This window comes from Oryctolagus cuniculus, chromosome 19, assembly GCF_051225735.1.
Source record: "Oryctolagus cuniculus isolate XC-2025 breed Fujian yellow rabbit chromosome 19, ASM5122573v1, whole genome shotgun sequence".
In the NCBI taxonomy this organism is placed as follows: Eukaryota; Metazoa; Chordata; class Mammalia; order Lagomorpha; family Leporidae; genus Oryctolagus; species Oryctolagus cuniculus.
Genome location: NC_142885.1, coordinates 68083600 through 68110576, shown reverse-complemented (window position 1 = coordinate 68110576; position 26977 = coordinate 68083600). Strand labels below are relative to the sequence as shown.

Sequence of the window (26977 nt, the reverse complement as noted above, 5' to 3'; positions counted from 1 at the left end):
GGCAGAGTGGACAGTGAGAGACAGAGAGAAAGGTCTTCCTTTGTCGTTGGTTCACCCTCCAATGGCCGCCGCAGCTGGTGCGCTGATCTGAAGTCAGAAGCCAGGTGCTTCTCCTGGTCTCCCATGGGGTGCAGGGCCCAAGCACTTGGGCCATCCTCCACTGCACTCCCTGACCACAGCAGAGAGCTGGCCTGGAAGAGGGGCAACTGGGACAGAATCCGGCGCCCTGACCGGTACTAGAACCGGGTGTGCTGGTGCCACAGGTAGCGGATTAGCCTATTGAGCCACGGCGCCAGCCTTCAGGAATGGCTTTGAAACCCACCTGGCAATGGAGCCTGCCTGGCAACAGGCTGTGATTGGTTGGGGCATAGACCGCCCCTTGACCAGATTGGCTGGTCTTGGCTATATAAAATGTGGTTCCAACTATAATAAACGAGTCTGCTGGCTGCTCGCCTCAGGCCTGCTTTCACCTGACTCCCTGCCGGGGTCTGTGTGGTGACTCCTCGCCTCTTGCCCCCTACCTGGCTGCTCCTCTCAGAAACAAATCCACTGCAACATTGTTGAGAAATCAACGGCAACACACGTCCTCCATTGAACACAGCCAGGCTCTTGGGCTGTTTTTCCTTTGCTGATTTTTCTTCTTCCCTTTTATCCCCTTGTGTGTGTGTGTGTGTGTGTGTGTGTGTATGTTGTTGGATTACTTTTCATTTCTGAGTTCTAAAACTTTTCCATTTTTTAAAAAGATTTATTTTATTTATTTAAAAGTCAGAGATACAGAGAGACAGACAAAGAGATCTTCCATCCACTGGTTCACTCACCAAACACAATGGCCCAGCCAGGGCTTGACCAATCTGAAGTCAGGAGCCAAGAGCTTCCTCTGGGTCTCCCACGTGGGTGCAGGGGCCCAGGGACGTGGGCCATCCTCTGCTGCTTTCTCAGGCACATTAGTAGGGAGCTGGATTGGAAGGGGAGCAGCTGGGACTTGAACTGGTGCCCATGTGGGACACTGGCACTGCAGGCCATGGCTTTAACCCACCGCGCCACAGCGCCGGCCCCTTTGCTATCCTTTTTTAAGGTGTAATGCCCCAGGTGTCCCGTCTGAGCCCGAGCTGTCCTGCGCGGTGACGTTCTGAGGTCGTCTCCGTCTCACTCAGGGTGAGCACACACCCATTTCCCTGCAGAAATGTTACCGCTGGGTTTCCGGCTGCTGTCTTAGATGCTGCCGGGACTGGGATGTCCATGGGTAACACATTCTCTCCCGAAAATCCACGCATTCTGAAGTCAGAAACACACCGGCCCCGGAGCTTCAGCTAGGGGGTGACAGATCTGCAGGAACACCACCACGCACACTGCTCCTTGTGCGCAGGCTCTGGGCTCCAGGCTCTCGACCTTCTCTTTTTTTTTTTTTTTTTTTTTTGACAGGCAGAGGGGACAGTGAGAGAGAGAGACAGAGAGAAAGGTCTTCCTTTGCCGTTGGTTCACCCTCCAATGGCCGCCGCGGCCGGCGCACTGCGCTGATCCGATGGCAGGAGCCAGGTGCTTCTCCTGGTCTCCCATGGGGTGCAGGGCCCAAGCACCTGGGCCATCCTCCACTGCACTCCCTGGCCACAGCAGAGAGCTGGCCTGGAAGAGGGGCAACCGGGACAGAATCCGGTGCCCCAACCGGGACTAGAACCCGGTGTGCCGGCGCCGCAAAGCGGAGGATTAGCCTAGTGAGCCGCGGCGCCGGCCTCTCGACCTTCTCACTTCAGTATTGCTCACTCCCTCCCAAATGCTTTTAGAAATTTACGCCTGAAGGAGTGAAGGGAGCAGCCCTCTCGAGAGGCGACCACGCACCGTAAGATCCCCCCCTTGAAGAACACACGGCTTTGCTGCGGTTACTCGTGTATGCATGAAGTTGTGCACCCACCGCTCCTAGGACACCATCATCACCCCAAACAAGCGGGTGACTCGGGGGCACCCGCTCCCCAGCCGCTGGCCGCCGCGCCCTCCTTCCTGTCCCCACAGATGAACACTGCACATGGACAGAGTCACACAGCTTGGCTTCTTTCCCATGTCCTCAGGTCATCCGTGCTGTAGCGTGTGGCAGGCCCGTGTTCTTTCTCGTGCTGTGGGGATAGGCTGCATTTTGTCTGTGGGTTCATGCACCGACGGACATGTGAGAACGGTGCCGACATGGACATTTGATCACAAGGTTTGCCTGAAAACCTGCTTTCAGTTCCCTCTGGAAAGTCCTCGGGAATGAGCTGGGTCATCTGCCAGGTGGCTGGGCCGCATCCAGCCACCCCTGCGACACAGGCGAGCTCCTCTGGCACCCCCAGGGGAGTCCACTACTGCACAAGTGTCACGAGTCTGGGTGCTGAGTCAGATCTCTCGCCTCCTCCATGTCCCAGGCGAAACCTGTCTTTGCCAATACTTCTGTCAATCATCGTGGAGCCCTGAAGTGGGTACTTAACCACCTGAGGCCCTGAGGGACTTAGTGTGACCTTTGTCACACAGCAGGTGGCAGGGCAGAGGCCCAGGGGGAGTCCTCACCCTGGAAGGGAGCCACCAAATTCCCCGAGGGAAGGCAGCACAGCCGGGCTGGCCCACTCTGCAGCCCCCCTGCCGGCCACACTGCTGGCCTCTCTCTCCTGGGGGAGACGCCAAGGCCTTCTCCCACCAGGTCTCCCCGAGCGCGGCTCTGCTCTCAGTTTCCCCCTCCTTCATGCCTGGCCGTCGCTCTCTCAGGCCAGGAGGTGCCCTCCGAGGCTGGAAGTGTCCCTCCCCGGGGAAAAGTGCCAGTGGACCAGGCACGCCCTGTCCAAGGTGCAGCAGAAGACTCAGGACCGCCAGGCTGAGGTCGCGGTTCCCAGCTCCTTCCTGTCACTGCTGGCGGACAGCACTGGGGGGAGGGGAAGGCCAGGGGAGGAGGGTGCCCCCCGGGGGTGGGTGGCGCCACCCGTGCTGGGGCCGTGGGCAGGGGTGGGCAGCGGGGTGGCTTCGCAGAGTGCCCTGTGTGCGCAGGCTAGTGATGGAGCAAGGACAAAACGCCTCAGGTCCACGCTGACCTCCGACCTACACAACAGCAAGCAGGCCCCGATTTCTCTGCGCTAATGCAGCCCCACCCTGCCTTGACCAGCCCCGCCCGCCTGGTCTGCTGGACACACCACTGTGTGAAAAGTCCAGCCCTCAGCTGAGCCCTCCCCACTCCTCCAAGCTCTCTCCCTCCAGCTCAGCCCGAGTCCAGCCCCAGCCCCAGCCCAAACCCCTCGCAGCTCGCACTGTGATCTCGCAGGACCTCTGGAACGAGCCCAGCTTAGCTCAGACCCCCAAGACTCCCTTACGGAGCGGTTCATCTACAAAGCGGCGGGAAGGGGCTCGCTCTGCGAGCGTTCACCCGGGAGTGAGACCCCCACCCGGCTTTATTCTGAATGAACCTGGTCTGGCTGTGGCTTCGTCTCTGTCTCTTCTTTCCTGACAGCCAGGGCCCCTGCCCAGGCGAGGCGGCTACGCCGTGGCCGCCCCTGACCTCCGCCCCGGGCCGCCCCAGCAGGTGCACTGAAGGCGCAGGGGGCAAATGGTCGCCTCTTCCTGGGAACAGTTTAAAAACAGGTCGTCAGGGTTTTGCCTGCCTCGCTCCCTCCCCTCTCGCTGTATCGTTTATGTTTTACTCAAGCAGAATAAAAATCCTGAAAAGCGAACGTGCCCGCGGCAGGTGGAACTCTCTGTATGGGATGCGCCCGCGCCCCCGGGTCTCCTCCGCGGCGGCTCAGGTCAGAGAGGCGCGTGCGCACCGCGGAGGCTCGGTCTGCGGCTGCGCACGGCGTGCCCGGCCCAGGGGCGTGGTCACGGGCGGCTCAGGTCAGAGAGCGCGTGCGCACCGCGGAGGCTCGGTCTGCGGCTGCGCACGGCGTGCCCGGCCCAGGGGCGTGGTCACGTGGCTGTCTGTCAAGATGGCGGCGTCCTGCGTGGCGCTGCTGGCGCTGCTGGCGCTGTGTCTGCTGCTGCTCCGCGCGGGGAAACGCCGGCGGCAGGGGCGCGCGTCCAGGCATGTGGTCGTCGTGGTGCTGGGCGACGTGGGCCGCAGCCCCCGCATGCAGTACCACGCACTGTCGTTGGCCAAGCACGGCTTCTCCGTGACGCTCCTGGGCTTCTGCGGTGAGCGCGGAGCCCGGCGCGGGTCGGGGGCGAGGCGGCCGCCCCCAGATTCCTCCCAGCGTCTCCTTGGTAGCCTGACCCTGGCGGCCTGGAGTCCCCGTGCAGTCTGCAGCCCCGGGGCGGGGGCGGAGGGAGGGTCTGCCTTAGTGCAGGGCGTGCCCGCACTGTGCCAGGCACCGTGGGCGCCTAGGGTGACACCGTGGGCGCCTAGGGTGACACCGTGGGCGCCCGTGCAGTCCGGGCGGGCATGGGCTTCGTTCGTTCTGTCTCCTGGCTGCTGGGGAAGGGAGGAAGGTTTTTGGACAGTCTCCCGTCCGGTGGTCAGTGTGAACCGAGTCGCGCCGACCGGCGGGTGCGTTGCTGTTTCCGGCACAGCAAATGGGAGGTTCTTGTTTTCAGACTCCAAACCCCGCGATGAGCTCTTGCAGAGCGACCGCATTCAGATGGTGAGGCTGACTGAGCTTCGGCGCCTTGCAGGTAGTGTGCGGTCAGCCTCCCTCCTGGGCCTCCGCGGGGGCGGTGTGGGGCTGCGCGGGTGCTGACGGCGCCTTCTGACCTGCAGTCGGGCCCCGACTTCTCCAGTACGGGATCAAAGTTGCGTTTCAGGCCGTGCACCTGCTGTGGAGGTTGATATGGACGGAGCCCGCCGCCTACATCTTTCTCCAGGTGGGTTCAGCCGCTGGCTTCCTCCTAGAGATCCCCTGTAGCCAGTGTTGCTGCCCTCCCAGCCTTTTACTGATGCTCAGCCGAGAGAGTGGCGTGTGTGTGTGCGCGCGTGTGTGTGTGTGCGCGTGTGTGTGTGCGCGCGCGTGTGTGTGTGCGCGCGCGTGTGTGTGCGCGTGTGCGTGTGCACTCGCAAAGACGTGAGCAGGAGCCTGTGCGGTGACTCCGTTCTGTCGATGGGGCCCGTCAGTACTCTGTCCTTTAGGGGCCGTCTTACCTTGCGCTTGTTTCGTGTTCAGCTGCTTTGCCTGTGTTACCTCCTTAATCCCCAGGCGACCGCACACAGCAGGTTCTTGTGTCGTCTGCGTTTCAGGGATGTGGAAGCCTGCACCCAGAGGCGTTCTGAAAGTAGCTCCGTGTTGCACAGCTAAGAAGTGGCACCGTTAGCTTTTGAACCTTCTGTGTTGTTTTTTTTTTTTAAACCGTGATGCTGTTCCCCCCCACCAAACATTCATTTATTTTATTTGAAAGGCAGAGTTGGAGGGAGAGGGAGAGAGAGAGAGAGAGAGATCTTTCATCTGCCTGTTCATTCTCCAAGTAGCTGCAGTGGCCAGAGCTGAGCTGATCTGGAGCCAGGAGCCTCTTCCGGGTCTCCTATGTGGGTGCAGGGGCCCAAGGACTTGGGCCATCTTGTACTGCTTTCCCAGGCCACAGCAGAGAGCTGGATCGGAAGTGGAGCAGCTGGAATTTGAACCAGCACCCATATGGCATGCCGGCACTGCAGGTGGTGGCTTTACCCGCTAAGCCACAGTGCCGGCCCCGCTTTTGAATCTTCTTAGAGTTGAATTTTTTTTTTTAAAGATTTATTTACGGCCGGCGCCGCGGCTCACTAGGCTAATCCTCCGCCTAGCGGCGCCGGCACACCGGGTTCTAGTCCCGGTCGGGGCGCCGGATTCTGTCCCGGTTGCCCCTCTTCCAGGCCAGCCCTCTGCTGTGGCCAGGGAGTGCAGTGGAGGATGGCCCAGGTGCTTGGGCCCTGCACCCCATGGGAGACCAGGAAAAGCACCTGGCTCCTGGCTCCTGCCATCGGATCAGCGCGGTGCGCTGGCCGCAGCGCGCCGGCCGCGGCGGCCATTGGAGGGTGAACCAACGGCAAAAGGAAGACCTTTCTCTCTGTCTCTCTCTCTCACTGTCCACTCTGCCTGTCAAAAAAATAAATAAATAAATAAAAAAAAAAAAAAAAAAGATTTATTTACGTATCTGAAAGGTAAAATGAAAGAGAAGGGGAGAGAGAGATAATCTTCCATTGGCTGCTTTTCTCTCCACATGGCTGCAACACGGGCTGTGCCAGGCTGAAGCCGGGAGCCCAGAACTCCACCCGGGTCTCCCACGTGGGTGCAGGGGCCCCAGCACTCGGGCCGTCTGTGCACTTTCTCAGGCTCACTGGCAGCGAGCTGGTTTGGAAGTGGAGCAGCTGCGCTAGAAGCGGTGCCCTGATTTCAGATCCTGACTTTGCAAGCAGAGACTTAACCCGCCGTGCCACAGCGCGGCCCTAGCATGGAGCTTACGGGTCTCCCCCTCACCCACTGTTGACACGCGGGCACACCTTCCTCCGGTGGGCGGCACCCGGTTGCAGTACTGTGTTTATTTAGTCTCACCTTAACGGACAGTCGGGTAATTCCAGGCATTCTTCCTAACACAAGCAGTGCGGCTCATATTAGTGCAGTGGGCCCGGCCAGCTTCTTCCTGAAGGTGGGTTCCTGGCCGTGGCCTTGCTCAGCCACAGTTGTGTGTACTTGGAACACGCTGGGATCTGATCCCGGGTTGCCTTACCGTAGGGCCGGGCCGGCTTTTCCCCCACTGACCGGGGTGGCCGTGCTCCCCTGCGTCCTCCGTCTCCAGCCAACGTTGGGCTCAGAGCCTCACTGTGGTGGGTGAACGCGGCTTCGTGTCTGCTCGTGGGTGATCCTGCTCACTTCCGCTCGGTCAGTTCTGTTTCTCTTATGACGTGTCGTCCCTTTGCGCTGGCAGAGAGGGCCTATCTTCTGCTTCCTGGTTGTCGGGAGCCCGTGTGTTGTTACTGCGGAGTCTGGTCTGGGTTTCCTTGTCTTCATCCCGCCCTTTCTGTCCCAGAACCCCCCCGGCCTGCCTGCCATTGCTGTCTGCTGGTTTGTGGGCTGCCTTTGTGGGAGCAAACTCGTCGTCGACTGGCACAACTACGGCTACTCCATCATGGGTCTGGTGCATGGGCCCCGCCACCCCCTCGTCCTGTTGGCCAAGTGGTGAGATCCGGGTGGAGGGTGTGAATGCCGTCCCTCGGACCTTGTCAACGGGGTGGACTCAGGCTGGTCCTGTGTGTCTGCAGATTGAGGGCCTGGCTGGGTAGGAACAGGCGTCAGCAATGGAGGGCGTTGGGAGGTCCTGAGAGATGGCCTCCAGCTTAGGCTGCTGTCAGCGGGGCCTGGCTCTTCTCTCTCTGTGATCTCTTCGCAGGGTGGTCTCAGGGTCCGGGGGCTCCCCTAGTTTGCATCCCCATGCGATGAGGCTCCAGGGGAGAGCAAGTCTCCCTGGTTGGCTCATGTAGGTCTGATCCGCCCACGGACGTGAGGCACTGTGATCCCCTGTTGTGACGAGAGACGGGTCCGAGTCACACCCGGACCACATGGCTGGACAGAGAGTGAGGGCAGGTCCCAAATCAGCACCACAGTCACTGTGGCGGGAAGAAAGGCCCGTGCAGCAGGCTGGACCCAGAGCAGAAAGCACCCGTTTTAAAAAATCACTGACATTTACTTGAAAGGTAGAGAGACACAGAGGTCTCCCTTATGCCGGCTCACTCCCCAGATGCCCGCAACAGCCAGAGCTGAGCCAGGCTGAAGCCTGGAGCCCAGAGCTCTTCCTGGGTCTCCTGCGTGAGTGGCAGGGACTCAATGCCTTGAGCGTCACCTGCTGCCTGCCTCAGGCCTGGCCACAGTGTCTTGGCACCTCTCTCACCTTTGCTGACTTCCTTTGTACCATGGTGAGAGCAGGTGTGGGCCCCCACTCGGGCAGTGGGAGCACAGGGTGGCTGGGATCGCGTCAGGAGGCCTGTGTTGCATTTCAAGAGAGGCCACTTTTCACTTGGTCGAGTCCCGGTACTCGTGCTGGAAGGTGCCCGGACGTACAGGAAGGTGCAGAGAACCTGCAGGCAGCTCAGGGCTGCTCGCTCTGCAGCCTCTTCTGTAGGGAGCGGGCGGGGTCTCCCTGCTCTGGGCCCCCCGCCCATCAGCCGCGCGTCTCTTCAGGTACGAGAGGCTCTTTGGGCGCCTGGTGCACTTCAACCTGTGTGTGACCAACGCCATGCGGGAAGACCTGGCGGAGAACTGGCACATCAGGTATGGATGCCCATCAGGCCGAAAGAGGCCTGGGGCCCCGGGCTGGTGGGGAAGGGAGCAGCGAGGCTTTCGGCAACACCGAGAGGCTGGGAGGTGCTTGCTGGCCTTGGGACGCCAGCGGCATGGGGGGGCTGGGATTCTTAGCCAGCTGGGAGGCCCCGGGCAGTTTTGCTGTTAGCACATCTCTGCTTTCGGAGTGATCCCAAGGCCTTGTATTGTCTGAGGCTTGGGTCCCAGGATCCTGGGGCCTGGCCCGCCCCTCCCTGGAGTGCCCCGTGATGTCGTTGCAGAGCAGTGACCGTCCACGACAAGCCGGCGTCCTTCTTCAAAGAGACGCCCCTGCACCTGCAGCACGAGCTGTTCCTGAAGCTGGGCCACACCCACTCTCCCTTCAGGGCCCGGTAGGCCTGCTGGCTTCGGCCGCCGTCTCTCCTCCTCGCTGCCGTGGTGGCCTCTCCCCTGTCTCCACCGCAGACCTGGGCATCCAGGAATCCAGGGCCCGCCCCTGGGTTTTGTAAATAAAGTTTTACTGGGCACACGGCATGCACCCTCCCCTCCTGCCACCTGCGGCGGTTGTGGAGCTGCGCTGGTTTCCGTGCCTGTGCTGGGGTCCCTGGACCTGTCTTCGGGGTGTCCCCTGGAGCTGAGGAGGGGCCCTTGTGCTGCCCTGCATATGTGTTGTCTGTGTCCCCAGTAACCCAGCCTGGTGGCCGAGGGTGTCACGGTGTTCTGTCTGAGAGACAAGTGGGGGAAGGTCTGGCTTGGGAGTCCTGTCTCCTGCTGTGGCCCCTGCCAGCAAGTGACCGCTCTCCCAGGCCTTGGTGGCGGGGTGGGCAGGGCGGTGCTGCTGTGGGCAGGTGCCTGTCCTTTCTGAGCTGGGCCTCACTGAGGTGGGAGACAGCATCCTGGGCCCTAAGCCTGCCCTGCGGCATCTCCCCACTTTTCCTCTGCTCCCCCAGCTCAGAGCCCTCAGACCCTGCTGTGGAGAGGTCGGCTTTCACGGAGCGCGATGCTCGGAGCGGGGCGGTGACACAGCTGCGCGGGCGGCCGGCCCTGCTGGTCAGCAGTACAAGCTGGACAGGTGTGCCTGAGCCCTGCCCCGGGCACTTGGGTGACGGGCACCTGCTGCCTCCTGAGGCCCCCACCAGGAGGGGAGGGTGGGTCGCCGGGCGGGGCGCCTGGGGACAGGCCTGTGACGCTCAGTTCTCTTCTTGCAGAGGACGAGGACTTCTCCATCCTGCTGGCTGCCTTAGAAAGTAGGTGTGTGGCTCGGTTGCAGCCCAGGCTTGCTGGGACCCCACAGCTGTGAGATGCTTGGCCTGGCAGGCCTGCTGCGTGCTCCTGTCCCCGGGCCCTGGGTGGGCAGGCACGGCCTGAGGACAGCAGGAGTGGACATGGGCAGCTCTCGGGCCCCGTTTGGGCCATGGGGTGGCCAGGTCTGATGTGAGGTGCTGTGTTGGGAGAGCATCTCCAGCTGTCTCCCCTGTCCCCGCTCTGCTGTCCAGTGGCCCGGTTAGTGGCTCAGTATTTTTGTCCACAGAGTTTGAACAGCTGGCCCTCCACGGAGACAACCTTCCTGCTCTAGTCTGTGTGATAACAGGTACTGCCGGACTCCACGCCCCCGTGCTGGGGGAGGGGGTGGGTGAGCGCGCAGCCTTCACCTCCCGCACAGCTTTGCCTCAGCTCTGCAGGTGGGGTTTCCTCGTCCACTCCTCACAAGGGAAACCAAGGCCCAGGTCGGACTCTCAGAAGACCTCGGGCAGTGGGCTCTCCACATTGTTAGTGGTTTTTATTTATTTATTCACTTTTGAAGATTCATTTATTTTTAGCATTTAGTTCTTTTTTATTTTTTATTTATTTAAGAGGTAGAGTCACAGAGGGAAGGAGAGATAGAGAGAAAGATCTTCCGTCTGCTGGTTCACTCCCCAGATGGCTGCAGTGTCTGGTCTGGGGCTGGGCCAGTCCTAAGCCAGGAGCCAGAAGCTTCCTCCAGGTCTCCCATGTGGGTGCAGGGGCCCCAGCATTTGGGCCTTCTTCTCTGGTCTCCCAGGCCACAGCAGAGAGCTGGATTGGAAGAGGAGCAGCCAGGACTCGAACCAGCACCCATGTGGGATTCTGGTGTGGCATGCAGAGGCTCAGCCCACTACTCCACTGCACCGGCCCCTCATTTATTTATTTGAAAGGCAGAGTTAGAGAGAGAGAGAGATCTTCTGTCTGCTGGTTCACTCTCCAAATGGCTGAAAAGGACAGGGCTGGGCCAGACTGAAGCCAGGAGCCAGGAGCTTCTTCTGAGTCTCCCACGTGGGTGCAGGGGCCCGAGGACTTGGGCTGTCCTCCACTGCTTTCTCAGGCCGGTCAGCAGGGAGGCGCTGGATGGGAAGTGGAGCAGCCGGGACTCAAGCCGGCACCCGTGTGGTGGCAGTGCAGGTGGCTGCCGTGCCTGCTTACCTGCCGGCCCCTCAGTGGTTCTAAGCACCCTTTTATTTCCCAAACCTGAGAGGTCATGTGGGGCCCAGAGCTGCCTCCAGACACCGGTGAGGAGTGGGGGTGGGGCTTGGCGCTCTGGCTGCTCCCTTCCCTCTTCTCACCTGGCCGGCTCCTGGCGGGGCGGGAAGCAGGCCCGTGTCCCCACCGGGGCTTACATGATGATGCTGTGTCCACCTGGCCAGCATTTATCCCGGCCATGCTCAGAGTCCGCGGCCGGCGGCTGCAGGTCGCAGGGCCTTCCGTACCTCAGTGGCCTGAGTGCCCACCGTGTGGGATCTCTGGCTCCTGAGGCTGTTTGTGGATGGGCCCGGAGGGGCCTGACTGGCTGCTGAGGGGAAGATATTTTGGGGCAGTGGCCAGAGCTGGGGCCGTGGGGCAGGGGGCCTCCTGCAGCCCCTGCTTTTCTCTGCCAAGGCAAAGGGCCCCTGAAGGAGCACTACAGCCGCCTGCTGGCCCAGCGACGTTTCCAGCACGTCCAGGTGTGCACCCCGTGGCTGGAGGCCGAGGACTACCCCTTACTCCTAGGTGAGAGATCGGCGGGAAGTGGGGCTTGGGGAGGTCCGCCAGAACCTTCAGAACTGTGCCAGCCACGCTCAGCTCACAGGCCAGTCACAAAGGCCTCAGGCTAGACTGGGCCCTGGCCCACTGGCCATCTAGGGGTGGCCTGCCGGGAACCCTGGCTGAGTCCTGGAGAGGCCCCTTTGTGGCATGCCAGCCCCTCCCTGCCCAGGAACCCAGAGGCTGTTTGCCAAGGGCCCTCAGCCCCCACACCCTGCATTCTGCGGTCTGCACCAGGGCTGGGCCTGGGATTGGCTGGGGCCTGTGTCCTCCAGGTGTGGGAGGTGGCAGCTCCCAGGTGTGCAGAGACGGCCTGTCAGCAGAGAAAGCCCCGTCTCTCCCTCTCGGTTGCTGGGAGGAGGGAAGCTGGGGACTGTCCCTGGATCATCTCCCAGTGGCCACTGTGAGCTGTGAGCAGTGTCAGCCCACGGCCTTTGGCAGACAGCAGTTTCCAGTGTCTGTGGAGTTTAAATACTGGGCTTGCTTCATTTGAAAGGCAGAGTGACAGACAGAACGCTTCCACCCACTGGTTCACTCCCCAAATGCTCACAGCAACCAGGGCTGGGCCAGGTTGAAACCAGGAGCCCAGAACTCCATCCAGGCCTCCCACGTGGGTACAGGGGCACAAGCACTCGGCCATCTTCCGTTGCTTTCCCAGACACATTAGCAGGGAGCTGGATCAGAAGCAGGTAGCCAGCCTGGAACTGGCGCTCTGCTAAGGGGTGCGGTGTCCCAAGCTGAGGCCTACCCCGTGCTGCCCAGGCCTGCCCCGCATGCTGTGTCTTCATGAGGACAGCTGGATCTGCCCTGGGTTCTTTTTCAAAGTATCGCAGTAAAATCAGTCGCCGTATCAGCCGTTCAGCCGTGTGTGGCTCAGCGGCGTTCATTACGTGCATGGTGCTGAGCCACCGTCACCACTCCGTGTCCGTCGTCACCGCAACAGAAACTGTACCGTGTGCAGTGACTGCCCGGGAGCCTCTTTATAGGAAACGGGTGCAGTGCGGAGTGAACTCAACTTAAGTGGTGAGCGCTGGGCCGAATGGCCTGGAGTGGCCACTGGGCAGTGCTGCCGGGTCTGCCCTGGCCGGTGTCAGCCCCGTGTGCGCAGCCTAGACCTTCCCTGATCTGCCTGCCGCGGGAGGTGTGCACAGCCCTGCTAGCTCTGTGTTCACACCCCGCCCCACCTCCCTGCAGGGTCGGCGGACCTGGGTGTGTGTCTGCACAAGTCCTCCAGTGGCCTGGACCTGCCCATGAAGGTGGTGGACATGTTCGGGTGCTGCCTGCCTGTGTGTGCAGTGACCTTCAAGTGGTAGGAGTGGAAACAAACTTCCGGGCGTGGGTTCTCAGCCGAGGGGGTCACAGCTGCTGGGCCCAGGGGCCCAGCAGGACGCCTCCCATCTGCCCAGAACAAGGACCCTCTGCTTCCTGTGGCTCAGCTGAGCATGGAGTAGTCGGCTTCCATGTACTGCCAGCACCGCCCATCCCAACAGCAGCAGTGTTCTGTGCTCACAGAATGGGGACGGTGGCCTCTCTCTCCATGTCCCCTCTGGCTGAGCCGTGTAGTGGGGTGTGTCAGCCGTGTGTCATCGTGTGACTGCACTGCTGCTGTGGGAATGGGCGGTGTTGGCAGAGTTTGGAGAATGTGGCCCCAGGGCTGGGCACTGTGGGAGGTTGAGGGGGCGCGACCCTCCCGTGAGCTGAGCTAGGACAGATCAAACTGTCCGTGACCCTGAGAAGCTGCCACCGTGTACGGAGCCGATCTTGGGGCACCCTCTACCTTTGTTCTTGGGCGTGGAGTTAAGACGGAAGCAGCCCCTGAGCGGGTTCTCACTGAAGAACAGGCAGTGCCTGAGCTCCGTGCACTGGCACAGGCCCCTCCTGTACATCAGCCTGGACGCTGTGTGGTCCACAGGTCAGGTGTTCTGTGCAGACACACTCTGAAAGCAGAGTCAGAAACCCTACTGCTTTGGGGGCGGGGTAGGGTGGGGGGGGCGCCAGGACGGCCACAGGTTCTTCTCCATGCAGCTCGGGCCTCCATCTCTCTGCAGTTTACACGAGCTTGTGAGGCATGAAGAGAATGGCCTGGTCTTCCAGGACTCGGAGGAGCTGGCTGCTCAGCTGCAGGTAGCCACGTCGGTCCCTCGCTCCTGGATTCGCAGTGGTGGGAGCGAGAAGCTGTGGTGGGGGTGGGCCTGGGCGGCAGGCTCCCAGAGGCCAGTGGGCGCAGAGCTGGGACACATTCCTGCCTGCCCTCCCGGTTCACGGTGGCCCTGTGTGGGCAGTGAACGGAGCCTTTGGAGCAGCCCTGAGAGATGGCTGGGGTTTTGCAAACTGCATCACAAAAATTCCTCATTTGGAAGGCAGAGTGAGAGAGGGAAAAGTGTATCTTCCATCTGCTGGTTCACCCCCCCAGACGGCTGCCGTGGCTGGGAGGAGCCTGGAGCTCCATCCTGGTCTCCGACATGAGTGGCATGGGCTTGGGCACCTGGGCCGTCATCCGCTGCTCTCCCAGGCACACTGTCAGGGAGCTGGACTGCAAGCGGAGCAGCTGGGACGCTGCCCGTGCCTGATGTGGGATGTCCACGTCAGCGGCAGCGGCTTACCCGCTGTGCCACAGCGAGGGCCTGGTGTGCTCGTCCTTGACAAGTTAGTGGTTGGCAGGCTTCCGCCCAGGCGCTGCCACGCCAGCTGCCACACGCCTGCCGCAGCGTGAAGGCAGCCAGACGGGGTGGGGTGGGGGGCCGGGTACCACTAAACCCTCACTCAGAGGCGAGGGGCCAGACGTGGCCTGCTGACCTGACCTACAGGCAGCAGAGTGCGAGGCAGTCCGTGCCCCCTCCCGGCAGACGGGCTGGACCAGGCTGGGGAGGGCCCTCGGAGGAACAGCTGGCAGAGGCCGGGAGGTGCCCAAGGCACGGAGCCTAGGAGGAGGGTGTGCAGGGAGACTTCCAGAAAGCACTGTCAGGCAGGAGCCGGAGCATGTGGGGGCCTGGGGGGGGGCAGGACGGGGGTGCTGGTCAGGGGCCTGGGGGGGACAGGATGGGGGTGCATGGGGGGGCCTGGGGGTGACAGGACGGGGGTGCATGTGGGGGCCTGGGGGGGACAGGATGGGGGTGCATGTGGGGGCCTGGGGGGACAGGACGGGGTGCATGTGGGGGCCTGGGGGGACAGGACGGGGTGCATGTGGGGGCCTGGGGGGACAGGACGGGGTGCATGGGGGGGCCTGGGGGGGGACAGGACGGGGTGCATGGGGGGGCCTGGGGGGCGGGGACAGGACGGGGTGCATGTGGGGGCCTGGGGGGACAGGATGGGGTGCATGTGGGGGCCTGGGGGGGACAGGACGGGGTGCATGGGGGGGCCTGGGCCTGAGGAGGGCCTAGGCAAGCTCTGGTCCACTTCCTTGCAGATGCTCTTCTCAAAGTTCCCGGATCCCGCGGGCAAGCTGAGCCAGTTCCGGAGGAACCTCCGGGAGTCACGGCAGCTGCGATGGGATGAGAGCTGGGAGCAGACCGTGCTTCCTCTCCTGATGGACCGGTGAGTCCTGCTCGCTGACACCGGGCAGCGCCCCCCAGTGGCCAGGAGGCAGAAGGACAACAGCAGGAGCAGCCCTTCTTGTAAGGACAGGAACCAGGGGCCGCCCTGCTGCTGGGAGACTGGGAACCCCCTCATTGCTCTCAGGGCCGCTGCCCCGGCCGGCTTCCTTCTCCGGACCTCAGCGTCTCACCCCCCTGCTCGTCTCCTGACCTCAGCGTCTCACCCCCCTGCTCGTCTCCTGACCTCAGCGTCCCACCCCAGCGTCCTCCTCCTGCAGCGTCAACACAGGAACACGTCGTTCTGCCACGGCCTGGCTCTCAGGGGCTGGGAGTTCAGGGACCGTCACACTTGATACTGGGAGTTCAGGGACCGTCATACTTGATACTGGGAGTTCAGGGACCGTCATACTTGATACTGGGAGTTCAGGGACCGTCGTACTTGATACTGGGAGTTCAGGGACCGTCGTACTTGATACACATTTTCATTTGCGCAAAGGAAAGGTGCTCTGTGGCTTTCTTGAGCCTGAAATGGTGCACGTTTGAGTCGAGCAAGGCCGTGGGTCCCGGAGTGGAATGGAACATTCCCCCAGCGTTCAAGCCCAGGGACAGCACTGTCAGCGTTTCCACGGGAGCTGTCTTCCCACGCTGCCTGCGATCCTGATTTCTCACCATGTCCGGGAAGGGAGCCTACAGCGCCAGCTTCAGAATCACCACCTCCCACTGCTCCTCGTAAGGAAACAGAGCCCGGTCGTGAGGGGGCACCACCTCCCAGCGGATCCCGGCCTGGCCTGCAAACAGAGCACACGCGTCACAGGATGCGGGTGTTTAGGGACGGACTGCCGGTCTGATGGGCTCAGACTGCCAGGCCCACCCCAGAGCCTAGCACCAGGAACCTGCGACACCAGGAACCTGTGTTCTTGTCAGCAGTGGCGGGCAGCCGGGGGCAGCCCCCGCTGACTTGGTGCAGGCTGAGAAGGCCTGGGATCTGACCAGCATCTGCCTGGCTGCTCAGGACGCTGGCGGCCATGGCGTCCTGCCGCGTGTTGACCAGTGCAAGGACGCCAGCCAGGGCCTCTGCGTTTCTGCCATGAAGGAAGCAGTAAAGATGTGAATGTGTACAGGTCCGGTGTGCCGTGTTAGCTTGTCAGCTGGGAGTGGGCCGTGTGGAACTTTCCTGCCACGGCTGAAGGAGAACCACACTGCCTGCACCTGCTCTGCGGCACGGGGTGACCGCACGTGGTCTGTCCACGGCTGCCCTGGCCTGCGGTAGGTGGTTTTGGGTGGGGTGGGTGTAGCCTGGCTGCCAGCTTGTCCCACTGTTGGTGCACTGTACGTGCCACAGCGTGCCTGGCGAGCAGTCCCTGTGTGCCTGGCACTATCCTAGCAGTCAAAGCTCCCCTGGAGGCAAGTGTCAGCTGTGCTTGGTGGTGCCCGGCACACGGGAGTGCTCGCCAGGCACGCTGTGGCACCGTACGAGTGCACCAGCACTGGGGTGGATGTCGCCCGAGGCGGAGAAGGCAGGACCCTGAAGGGCAGGGAGAGTGAGGGCCCAGAACCCGGTAGGCCTGACCCTGACCCTGACGGCCCCTCCCACTGCCTGCATGTTCACAACCTGCTCTGGTCTCCGGGATCACTGCCTGGCCCCTGCCTGCAGGGCCTCCTGGCTGTGCCCCAGGGTCCCTCTTCTTGGCCATGTCTGCCTTGCTGGCGTCCTGTAGCCAGGGGCTCACCTAGCTGTGCAGTGAACAGCTGGGGTGTTTCTGGGTTGCGGACGGTGGAGGCCACGTAGACGTCGGGAGCCTGTTGTTCCTTCCGGCAGCCCGAGAGCCTCCGCAGGAGCCCGACCAGTGAGAGGACGGCGTCTGGGCAGTACAGCACATCTGGGGGGAGGGTTCAGGTTACTGGGGTGCACGGTTTTATTAACCATGAGCTACAGATGGAGAAAAGACCTGCTGCCACTCACAGGGGTTCTTTAAGGAATGCTTCCCTGCCCCTGGGCCTAGAGGGAGTGTCTTAATGAGGCAGGGCCTCCTCTGACTTGCTGCCTGGGACCTGCTGGTGTTGGCTGTGGGTGGCATGCGCTCATCGGTCTCTGTCAGCCAGGCCTGCAGGGGCTGTGGCCCTGGCCACTGTGGGGCCCAGGACCAGAGGCCCAGCTCTGCTGAGGCGGAAAGGGGAACTGAGTGCGGCAGCAGACACAGGGCCCTTGGTGGCCCAGCCGAGCACCACCTGGCCCCCTCCTGCGACCTGTAAGACTCAGGGTGTAGGGCAGACGTGTGGGTGGGGACAGCCAGGGCCACAGGGCTGCACAGGTGCGTGGTGACAACAGCATGAGCACAGCCACGTGTGGGACAGGCGATGCCAGTGTGGATGGGTGGGGGCCGCTGGGTGCCGGCAACCTGCTGAGGACAGGCGCAGCCCTGGTGGAGCCGCGATGCTCTTTAGGGCCCCAGGACCGCGGGGGGGCTGCCACGCCCTTTCCTGCCCGCATCTGAAGTCTGGGGTGGGCGCAGGCGCAGGCGCAGCCTTGTTGGATGCCTGGTGGTGAATGCTGGCATCTTGGGCCTGGCCCTCGGCTCTGTGATGGGCAGCTGTGCTCTGCCGTTCAGGTCACAGACAGCAATGCAGGCGCTGCCCTGGGGCTGCCGAGACGGCCTGGAGCCTGTTCTCACCTCTAGCCTTGCTGGGAAGAGCCGGGGCCTGGTGGCCGACACGGCAGCCCTAACGGGAGTTGGCCCGTCTGCAGAGAGGGGGCTGTGGTCTCAGGGAAGCGGAGGCCCCATCACTCCCCCACCCGTGGCTGGGTGGTACCTGCGGCGATGACCACGTCTGGCTGGAAGGCAGAGAGCTGCAGGTCCGTGGCGACGTCCCAGTCCAGCTGGGCCACGGTGACCGCGGGGTGCCGGGGGTCTGCGGTCATGTCTGGCTCCAAGGAGAAGCCGTTGAGAGCAACGTTCTGGCGGAGCTGCTCGAGGACGCGGCTGTGACAGTCGCTGAAGACGAACGCTCTGGGGTGGCACGTCCTGCAGATGGCCAGGCCCGTGAGGCCGGCCCCGCTGCCCAGCTCCAGGACGGTCCTGGTCGGGGAGGGGATCGTGTCTGTGACTGGGCCCCGGCAAACCCGCCTCTCGCCTGCCCGTGTCCCAGGCTCACCTGTGAGCAAAGGCTGCTGGGTTCTGCACGGCCCATTCTGCCAGGTACAGGGCGGCGTCCCACGTGACCAGGCCTGTGGTGCCGTGCGCCACGATGGCGGTGCTCTCCGTGAGCGTGACCGCATCTCCAGAAGGCTGCACCAGGAGAGGGCGGGGACAGGGAGTTAATTGAGCCGTCGGGGCGGGAGCTGGCGGTTCACAGAAATCACGGCACGGCCACACCTCGGGATGCGCGGTGGCAGTGCGAGGAGTGACCCGCTGGCTCCAGAACCAACCCAGAACCAACCCAAGCAGCGTGGACGGGTCTCGAGGGCTATGCGAGCTGAGCAGCCAAACTCGGGCTGCTGCTGGTTAGACCGGAGAAGCACTGAAGGAGCGCACGCCCACCGAGACGCTGACCCAGAGCGAGACCGAGACAGGTGAGCCGACGAGGACGGAGACTCCAGTGGCGAGGAGTGGGCATTGTGCATTCGGCAACACCGACTGCCGGCCTGAATGTGGCAAGGATGCGCCGCCTCCGGCGCTGGCCTTAGGGACCCCACCGGAGAAGGGAGGACGTCAGCAGAGCGCAGCGTGGGTGACTCGCCTGTGGAGCTCAGGCTGAGCCCTCAGAGCCACAGGGAGGGCTGCAGGAGGGACAGCGGCCCTCAGAGCTGCCCGTGCACACAGCGCGCGGCACAAACACTCCCAAGATGTGCACACGTAAGGCTACAGAAAACCAGATGGGGACGCTACCCGTGTCACGAGCCCTTAAACATGGCTGCTCGGGTCTGAGAGGTGGGAGAGATCTGGAGTGGGAGCAGGGTCTGACCTGCCGCTGCTGGACTGTGGGGCGGTACCTTCTGGAAGCTGAGAACACCCCTTGGCCAGGAGCCAGCAAGGAAATGGAGGTCAGTGCCAGGCCGCCGGAGGCTGAACTCCGATGACCTGGATGTGCCCGAGGGCCTTGCCGTTACCTGGATTTTGGCCTTGGAGGAGTGAAAGCAGCCGCACCCGCCCCACGTCTGAGCTGCACAAACGCAGGACAGTTAAGCGTACGTTGCTGTAAGCAGCTGAGTTTGAGATAACGGTGTGGTAATGTGTTCTGACTGCAGCACGACAGGGTGATGGCTCTGTGGTGACAGTGTGGTTACAGCGCGGCCCAGGCAGCAGGGTGAGGGCACTTGGGGACAGGATGGGCTGGCGCTCCGGGATGCTCCAGGGGCAACGGCACAAAGCTAGTGGGCAGCGATGAGCTGGCCCGACTCCGTCACATGCTCTGCTCCCAGGGGCCAGCTTGTGCTACATAGGTCCCAGAGGAGCAGAGTAACCCGGTCACCCGCCTGTGCCTTACAGCAGCCGTCTCTCACAGCAGCGTCACCGTAAGACGCCCAGACGTGGCCCTCCCATGCTCCCTGCTATGCCCCAACACCAGGGGCTCGAACTATTTCCCGAAAGAACCCAGAGCTTCTGGAAGAAACAGCTCTGCTGCAGGAGACACACAAGGGGAGTCGGGAAGTGCGATGGGGAACACAGCAGGAGATCCGGCAGGGCGACGGCAGACTGAAGCCGGATGGCCCCGGCTCACTCTCCTGAGGACGGGCAGAGGCCAAGCATCCAGCCTCAGCCCCGCCTTCCTGTGTGAGTGGCACCCCTGGGTGAGACGGGGGATGCAGGCAGGCAGCTCCTGGTGCTTCCTGCAGCTGATGTGTGAAGACAGCAGAGAACCCGAAAATCACCCTGAGCGCTCCCTGCGCTTGGGAGTCTAAGCCGATTCCGCCTGGGGCAAACGAGAAACGCCTTGGCTCCCAGGACCCCAAACCGTGCTGCTGCCGGAGGGCGCAGGTGGACACGCGTCAGCATGTGGGGCCGAGCGGGGAGGAACAGGCTGACGGCACCGTGACCACGCAGCCAGGAGGCGGCCCAGGCCTTCAATGAGGCGAGCTCAGGAAAGAAAGTGCCGGAAGGAGACGTCAGACCACGCCTGGTTCACAAGCAGACACGGGTGAGGGAACCACGAAGAAATGGAAGGGTGTGAATCCTCTAATGGGCAGGCCAGCAGGGGCTGGTGCTGGGCGGGGGCCCGATGCCCAGGCTCTGTTCCTCAGTAGCTGGGTGACTCAAGCTGTGTGCTTCTCTGTATCCACACTGTGTTTTGTAACAAAAGATCAAAGCCAACAATGAAAACCACGATCTGACCAGCTGTGACAAGAAGCTGGAATCCCAGGCACTGTCCAGGGCCAGGACGGTAGTGGTGGACGCGGGAGAGCCTGTGTCTGGTTCTGCCCGTCCCTCGGGCACCCACCGTGTGGGAGCTACGTCAGAGCCCGCAGCCCCCCAGCACAGGCCTGGCGGGGGAGGCTCGCGGACAGCAGACCCCGCCCAGGCCGCCGGGAGCCCGGGTTTTCACTGCCTGAGGGGGCAGGTGCACGACTCGTACCAGCAAGTAGCTCCGGTGGCACTGCGTGGACTCCTCGGTGGCCAGGACCTCCGCCAGCGCCTCGTACAGCTCGTCCAGGGGCTCTGCGTGCACAGCCTCGTGCTGGGTGGACAGTGACAGCCTCAGCTGAGAGCAGGAAGCTGCCCGCCGTAAACGAGCCGCAGTTTGCTCCGCTGTGACCTGAGAAACTGGCTCATGGAAACCTCCCCTGGGGGTGGGGCTACTCACAGGTGTGAGGGCCCAGGGCTGGGCAGGTGCACACCTGGGCTTCCCTGAGTACCAACAGGGAGACCGGTGGCAGCTGTGAGGAGAACCCTGGGCAGGGGCCGCAGGACGGGCTGCCCGGGACAGGGTGTGGTTTCCACCTCAGTGGGCAGCCGCTGGGGGGCAGGGATGACTTTGCTCAGCCTGGGTGAGGTGTGGCCCCATGTGGGTGGTCACAGCACATCCTGGAGGGGCCCTGAAAAATCGCCTGACGCCTGCCCAGTGTCCAGCCAGCTCGCCCTTCACTGTCGCCCCACGGTGGTTAGAAGAGCGGCAGTGCCAGGGAGCTCAATGGGGAGAACTGACCAGGGGACTGCTCTGAGGGTCTTGCAGGAGCTGGAGCTACCCACGTGGGCTGGCGGCAGCCCAGCGACGGGCAAAGGCAGAGAGCCGGGCAAGCCCACTGGGCTGCAGGACACGGGGAGAGTGGGCGGGGCCCCAGAGAGGCAGCTGCTGCAGAGAGCCCTGGGAGCAAGGAGGGAGAAGTGGCTGGGCCTCTCCCCTCTCCTGCCCTGCACTGCCTCGCACAGATCCACCCCGCTGGCCGCACTGTCCAGAGAGGCCCCTACCACACACAGGTTTGGGCAGAGGGCAGAGGGCACAGGCCGAGCGCCCCTAGACAGAGCCAGCCAGGCCCTGCCAGCAGCCTGGCCGCGAGTGGACACTGCCAGCACTGACCTTTCTGATGAGCTCCGAGAGAAAGCGCCGGACGTAGGTCCCCGACGGCGGGTGCTTCACACACAGCGGGTGTCTCGCGGTCTATGAGAGGCCAAGCAGTTAGGGCGGGAGAGCCCCAGTCTAACGCCTCCAGCGAGGAGTGGGCAGCGGATGCCCTCAGGCACTTGGAGGATTCAGTCCTGAAGCAGTCTGCTCCCCGCCCAGGTTGGGGCAGCGTGCCTAAGCCCCTCCCCAGGCAGGAACCAGGCGTGAAAGGACCCGCGCCCCCCCAACCTCTCCCGGGGCAGCCGCGGCAACCAGAGTGTGTGGTGAGGACAACGTGGGACCCTGGCTCCAGGGGGAGGTCCCAGCCCCTCCGTGGGCTGCTGTCCCAGGCCAAGGAGGAGCGGTGAGGAATGCTGTGATCCAGGAGCAGCCGGGGACAGGCTGGGGGACAGGCTGGGGGACAGGCTGGGGCCCCGCCCGGTGCGGGCTCCGGGAAGAGCGGAGAGCAGGTGCAACGTTGCAGGCAGGGGACAGTGGGGGCACGCCAAGGTGGCTGTCACCGGCACTCTCAGAGGCGACTGGGCAGGTGGAGTGTGTGAGGAGGGGTGGCTGCTGGTACTGGCGGGGGACGCTGAGGGCCGTGCCCCAGGGCGCAGTGTCGGCCCTGCTACCAGGAGGCTCCGGGTGCTTACCCTCTGCACGAGATCCAGCAGCAGCTTCGACCCCGACGGGCCCCTTAACTCCTCTTCCAGGCTCTGTTTGGGGAGGGAGGGAGAGAGCGAGAGAGCGCGCGCTCAAGGGCGAGTCGTGGGGCCACCAAGCACACACTGCAAGCTGCACTGCCCCCACCCCCCGCAGCGCAGTGGGGACCTCCCCCTGCCCCCCCAGCTTTGCCCTGGGCCCTTTCCTCATTTCCCACTCTCCGCTCCTGGCCTCCTGAGATGTTTGCAGGGGACGGCGGCCCCCACGGAAAACACGGGGTCCCCGGCGGAAACACTACCAGCAACCCTGCAACAGCCTGCCGGGCGGGGTCGACGCGAGCAGTCTCTGCGGTCTCAGTACTCGCCTCCTCCCTAAGTACCCCCGGTCACCCGTGAGCGCCGTGGGTGAGCTCGGCGGGTCCCGATGGGGCGGGAAGGCGTGGTCCGCCTGCCGAGCTCATCCCCCAGTGCCGCGGGCTCGCGCGCAGCTGGCCGCCCAGGTGCGCAGCTCCCGGGGGGAGCCGCGTCCGGCGACCTCCGCGGCCAGCTCGCGCGGCGAGATGCAAACAGGGCAGGGGCGCGGAGCCCGAAAGGGAGGGGAGCCGAGCCGAGCCGAGCCACGCCACGCCACGCCACGCCACGCCACGCCACGCCACGCCCTCGGACCGGGACCGGAGCCACAGCCGCCACGCGAGCGCCGGGCCGAGACCCGCCCCTGCCCCGCCGCCCGCACGCCCCGCCGGCCTCGCCCGCGCTTAAGCCTCCCACCTGCCACGGGAAGGAGCGCAGCGCACGCGACGCCAGGAAGCGGCGCTCGAAAGTCTGCAGCAGGCGCTCCGTGCCCACGCGCTCCTCCGGCGCCATGGCGGGGGCGGGGCCGCGGCGTTGCCGGGAGACCGGGCGGAGCCTAGAGGAGGCGGGCCTGGGGCGTGGGCGGGGCCAGCGAAGCGCGTCGTCGGGGCGGGGCTTTTGGGGCCGTGGGGAGGCGGGGTGTGGGGAGGATGAGGCCAATACATTCTGGAGGCGGGGCTTAGGTCCAGGCGGGGCGTGGAGTTTGGGGGCGGGGCTTCTGGCAGGTTTCTGGAGGCGGGGCCAGGAGGTGCTTGCGTCCTGGGGGTGGGGCTTGGGGTGGAGCGGCGAGGAGGGGCCTGTGCCCTGGGGGCGTGGCCATGGCGAGTGCCGGACCCTGGGGCGCGGTGGAGCTACAGTCCGAGGCCCTGGAGGTCGGGCCGGGTTCGCGTCGGCCCGCGCGGGGCGGGAGGTCTCCGTGGGGGCGCCCAGTGGGTCCCAGGCCTGCGTGGGCGTTGCCGCTACGCCTGCCGCTTCGGGAGGGTCTTCCCGGCGGGGACGCGCGCGGGGGTCAGGAGCTGCCCACCCCCGCCTCGTCCCCGGCTCTGCAGCCGAGGACCCATCGGATCCTGTCTGAAGCGTCGCTGGTTTCTGGGGCGTGTTGCAACGTAGGGGACATTTTTATACTTCGGATGTGAGTTGTGTTCATGTGGACTTTCTGGTGGGGTTTAAGTGAACTCCAGCGTCCCTTGGGCAGTGGTCAGGGGCCCCTGCTGCCAGACCAGAGTTTTAACTTCAGCAGAATGGTCGGAGCGGGTGGGATGGGAAACCCCGAGGCTCCGTCTGATGCCTGGGCCGTCTGAGATGCGGGAACAGGTGCACCACGGCTGTGCCCGTGGGATGCTTTGGGGGCGAGAGGACCAGTGTAGGGGTTACGCTGCGGCCCCTAGAAAGGTAAGTTGCAAGTCCTGGTCCCCCCACCCCCAGCTAGGAATGTGGCCTCATTTGCAAGCAAGGCTCTGCACCTGCGGTCAGTTAAGATGAGGTCATCCTGTTGTGTCTGAGTGAGCGCCAGCCACACTGACAAACTTTGGAGTCTGTTGCTGGCGTTCTGCAGTGAGCTCATGCCCAAAGAACTCTCCACCCCGAAGCCCAAAGCAGCAGGGTTTATAAAGGCGGGAACCACAAGGACCGGAGGGGGATACACGGTTGTTAGGGTCAGGCTGACCTAAGGCCTATGCGGAAACTAGTGTCCAGTACAATCTTAACACACCAATTACATTCAGAACCTGAAGCATACGGGAAACTAAAATTAATTACAATATAGCACCGGCGCCGTGGCTCAATAGGCTAATCCTCTGCCTTGTGGCGCCAGCACACCGGGTTCTAGTCCCGGTTGCCCCTCTTCCAGGCCAGCTCTCTGCTGTGGCCCGGGAGTGCAGTGGAGGATGGCCCAAGTGCTTGGGCCCTGCACCCGCATGGGAGACCAGGAGAAGCACCTGGCTCCTGGCTTCGGATCAGTGTGATGCGCCGGCCGCAGCGGCCATTGGAGGGTGAACCAACAGCAAAAAGGAAGACCTTTCTCTCTGTCTCTCTCTCACTGTCCACTCTGCCTGTAAAAAAAAAAAAAAATCACATGTGGAACAAATTGCAATTTTATCATTAATTCCAGGTGCAGCCTATCTGCTTTTAACCTTGAGCGACCTTGCTAGGGAGTTCCGATGCTCTGCCGAGTGGGATGCAGTGCACTGTTATTGTGTGAGTTTTAGACATAGTTAGCTTCAGACCAGAGTCTCACGGTGGGGACCCTGCTGTCAAGGTGTCACTGCAATGCTAGATTGCGGGAGGGCTCTGAATCCAGCGTTTGGTGTCTCTGTAGCAGACGGGGAGCCCTGGGAAGGCCAGGGCACGGGAGAAGAGGGCCCTGTGATGATGGTGGGAGTGATGTGACAGCACCCCCAGGAGCACCGGCAGCCCAGAGCCAGCAGGAAGGCCAGACAGTCCCGTGCGGGTTTCAGAGGGAGCAGGTCTGTGTGACGAAGTCTCCGTTGCTCTCAGCCACCCCCTTTGTGGCGTTTCCCGTAGCCCTAGGAAATTACTACAACTGGGACGTGCGTGAAGTGGGGATGCAGGGCCTTGGTTAAATGATCAAGAATTTCAGAGCGGTGACAACCGATGGTTAGCCCTGGGCTCCAGGACACTGTCCGGGAGGCTGCTGTGGCCCGGGATTCTCCTGTGCTGCCCTAGGGGGCAGGAAGTGGTTCGCGTGGGCTGTGCCCGTGTCTGACCACCACCCCAGGATGAGGGATGGCGTCTGCCCTGGCCACGCTGAGCCCGACTTCTGCGTTTCCCTGAGCAGACGCCCTTGGTGTCTCTGATGCCGTTAGGAAGCCAGAGGGTTTTTAATGAATTGTCTGATGATTAGGGGGCTGCAGTGACTGCTCCTGGGTCCCCGGGGAAGTCTTGCACAGGCACTCGTGAATATTAATTATGGAAGTTAAATGTACATTGAACCCCAGAAAGTGCTCACTATAGAAAATCTCACAGTGCAAGTCCTTGAAAGCTGATTTCCTAAACGTCATTTCTGCCAAATGACCCATTTGCCTAACGACCACTTTGCCAAATGACCGACTTGCTAGAACCCAATTTGCTGAGAATTGGATTGTGGGATGTCCTGGTTATCGGTTGCTGTCTGTCAAACCCCTCCCCACAGGCTCCTGTGGGAAATGGGACAGGAATAGGGGTGACAGAGCTGAGCAGAACTCTCCTTTTTTTTTTCTTGGAGATTTATTTATTTATTTGAAAGGCAGAATTACAGGGAGGCAGAGAGAGAGAGAGAGAGAGAGAGAGAGAGGTCTTCCATCCATTGGTCCACTCCCCAATTGGCCGCAACAGCTGGAACTGCCGATCCGAAGCCAGGAGCTTCTTCCGGGTCTCCCATGTGGGTGCAGGGGCCCAAGGACTTGGACCATCCTCCACTGCTCCCCCAGGCCACAGTAGAGAGCCAGATCAGCAGGAGGGCAGCCGAGACTCAAACCAGCACCCACATGGGATGCTGGCACTGCAGGTGGTGTCTTCACCAGCTTTGCCAAAATGCCGGCCCCTCCATTTTTTAATTTTTAAAGAGATTTATTTGAAAGGCAGAGTTATAGAGAGGCAGAGGCAGAGAAAGAGCGAGCAAGAGCGAGAGAGTGAGCTCTTCTGTCCTCTGGTTCACTCCCCAAATGGCTGCAATGGCTGGACCTGGGCTGATCTGAAGCCAGGAACCAGGAGCTTCTTCCGGGTCTCCCATGTGGGTGCAGGGGCCCAAGTACTTGGGCCATCTTCTACTGCTTTCCCAGGCCATAGCAGAGAGCTGGATTGAAAGTGGAGCAGCCGGGACTTGAACTGGCACCCAGAACTGGCACTGCAAGTGGTGGTTTTACCCGCTACAGCACAGCGCTGGCCCCTGTAGCAGAACTCTTAAGCCCAGAAGGAAAGCACTGTAGTGACTTGGTGAGTTGGCCATGCGTTTGATTCCTCTTCCGCAGGACGAGCTGCTCCCTGTAAATTCAGGGGAAGATCTGTGGGCGGGAGGTAGCTTGGGAGCGGGGGAGGCTGGGGCAGGCCCCCGGTTCTGCGTGTAATTGCTCTAAGCACTCCATCCGTCACCCGAGGGTACCCGAATCCCTCCTGGCCTGGGTTTGTAAACAGCCGGCGAAGGAAAGGTGGCACCAGAGTCCCAGACAGGATCCCGCTCTTCTTTGTGTCACCCAGATTTAGGGTTTTGACGGCTCAGGAACTCCACGCCCACGCGGGACATCGGCACCACAGGCAGAGACCTAGGCCGGCCTCAGCGATTCCAGCTGTGAAATGCGGAGGAGCCGGCGGGAGCTTTGGGAGGCTTACGCGGGGGCGGGCAGGAGGCGCGCCTCTTTTTGCTCCCCCCATGAGGAGGGGCGAGCGGGGTTCGCCCACCCCACCTCGGTCTGTGCCCCGCACCTCTGCAACTGGTCCCTGTTTCAGGGGTGTCGACGCCTTAGGATCCACAGGTGGGCGTGGCTCTGGCCCAGCCAATCAGAGGACCCCGCGTCCCCAGGCCAGGGCCGCTGGTTCAGCCCGGGTCCTGGGTCCCAGTCAGTGCCCCTGTCGGGTGTTCTGTTGGGGGTCGTGGAGGGCAGAGGCTGCCTTGCTTGTTCCAACTCTGATGCCGAGGGGTCCAAGGAGAGGGCTTGTGAGATGTCGGGGGTATTTGCAA

General features: G+C 62.7%; 2 protein-coding genes across 9 annotated transcripts in view; one reads left to right on the top strand and one right to left on the bottom strand.

Annotated features, from left to right (window-relative positions):
* The first annotated feature begins 3848 nt into the window (after window positions 1-3848).
* The window catches only part of ALG1 (ALG1 chitobiosyldiphosphodolichol beta-mannosyltransferase), a 74709-nt gene continuing 51580 nt past the window's right edge, over window positions 3849-26977 (top strand). Inside the window, exons 1-14 of one of the 7 annotated variants that reach the window (XR_016225956.1) lie at window positions 3852-4140; window positions 4540-4617; window positions 4703-4806; window positions 6937-7085; window positions 8085-8174; window positions 8470-8575; window positions 9134-9255; window positions 9392-9430; window positions 9715-9774; window positions 11076-11186; window positions 12414-12528; window positions 13268-13343; window positions 14626-14753; window positions 15249-15875. Coding sequence is in view for 3 of the 7 variants with exons in the window: in XM_002723692.6 (XP_002723738.4) it covers window positions 3936-4140; window positions 4540-4617; window positions 4703-4806; window positions 6937-7085; window positions 8085-8174; window positions 8465-8575; window positions 9134-9255; window positions 9392-9430; window positions 9715-9774; window positions 11076-11186; window positions 12414-12528; window positions 13268-13343; window positions 14626-14753; window positions 15249-15273 (1413 nt within the window). In the remaining 4 variants the exon portion in view is untranslated. Of the gene's footprint in view, window positions 4141-4539; window positions 4618-4702; window positions 4807-6936; window positions 7086-8084; window positions 8175-8464; window positions 8576-9133; window positions 9256-9391; window positions 9435-9714; window positions 9775-11075; window positions 11187-12413; window positions 12529-13267; window positions 13344-14625; window positions 15876-26977 lie in introns of those variants that run through there. The other 6 variants (XR_016225954.1, XM_002723692.6, XM_089321264.1 and 3 more) reach the window with 6 other exon arrangements.
* Window positions 15219-22887, bottom strand: EEF2KMT (eukaryotic elongation factor 2 lysine methyltransferase). Of its 2 annotated transcripts, XM_002723693.6 has the most exons (8): window positions 22720-22882; window positions 21943-22005; window positions 21266-21346; window positions 20324-20425; window positions 17906-18039; window positions 17564-17829; window positions 16483-16632; window positions 15219-15540 (listed from the first exon to the last, which is right to left on the bottom strand). In XM_002723693.6, the coding sequence occupies exons 1-8, from the start codon at window positions 22813-22815 to the stop codon at window positions 15440-15442; spliced, it is 993 nt and encodes a 330-aa protein (XP_002723739.4). In that variant the 5' UTR covers window positions 22816-22882; the 3' UTR covers window positions 15219-15439. The 2 variants fall into 2 exon arrangements, with proteins under 2 accessions (XP_002723739.4, XP_089177392.1); XM_089321266.1 differs by lacking the exons at window positions 15219-15540; window positions 16483-16632 and adding an exon at window positions 16640-16910 and having other exon boundaries at window positions 22720-22887.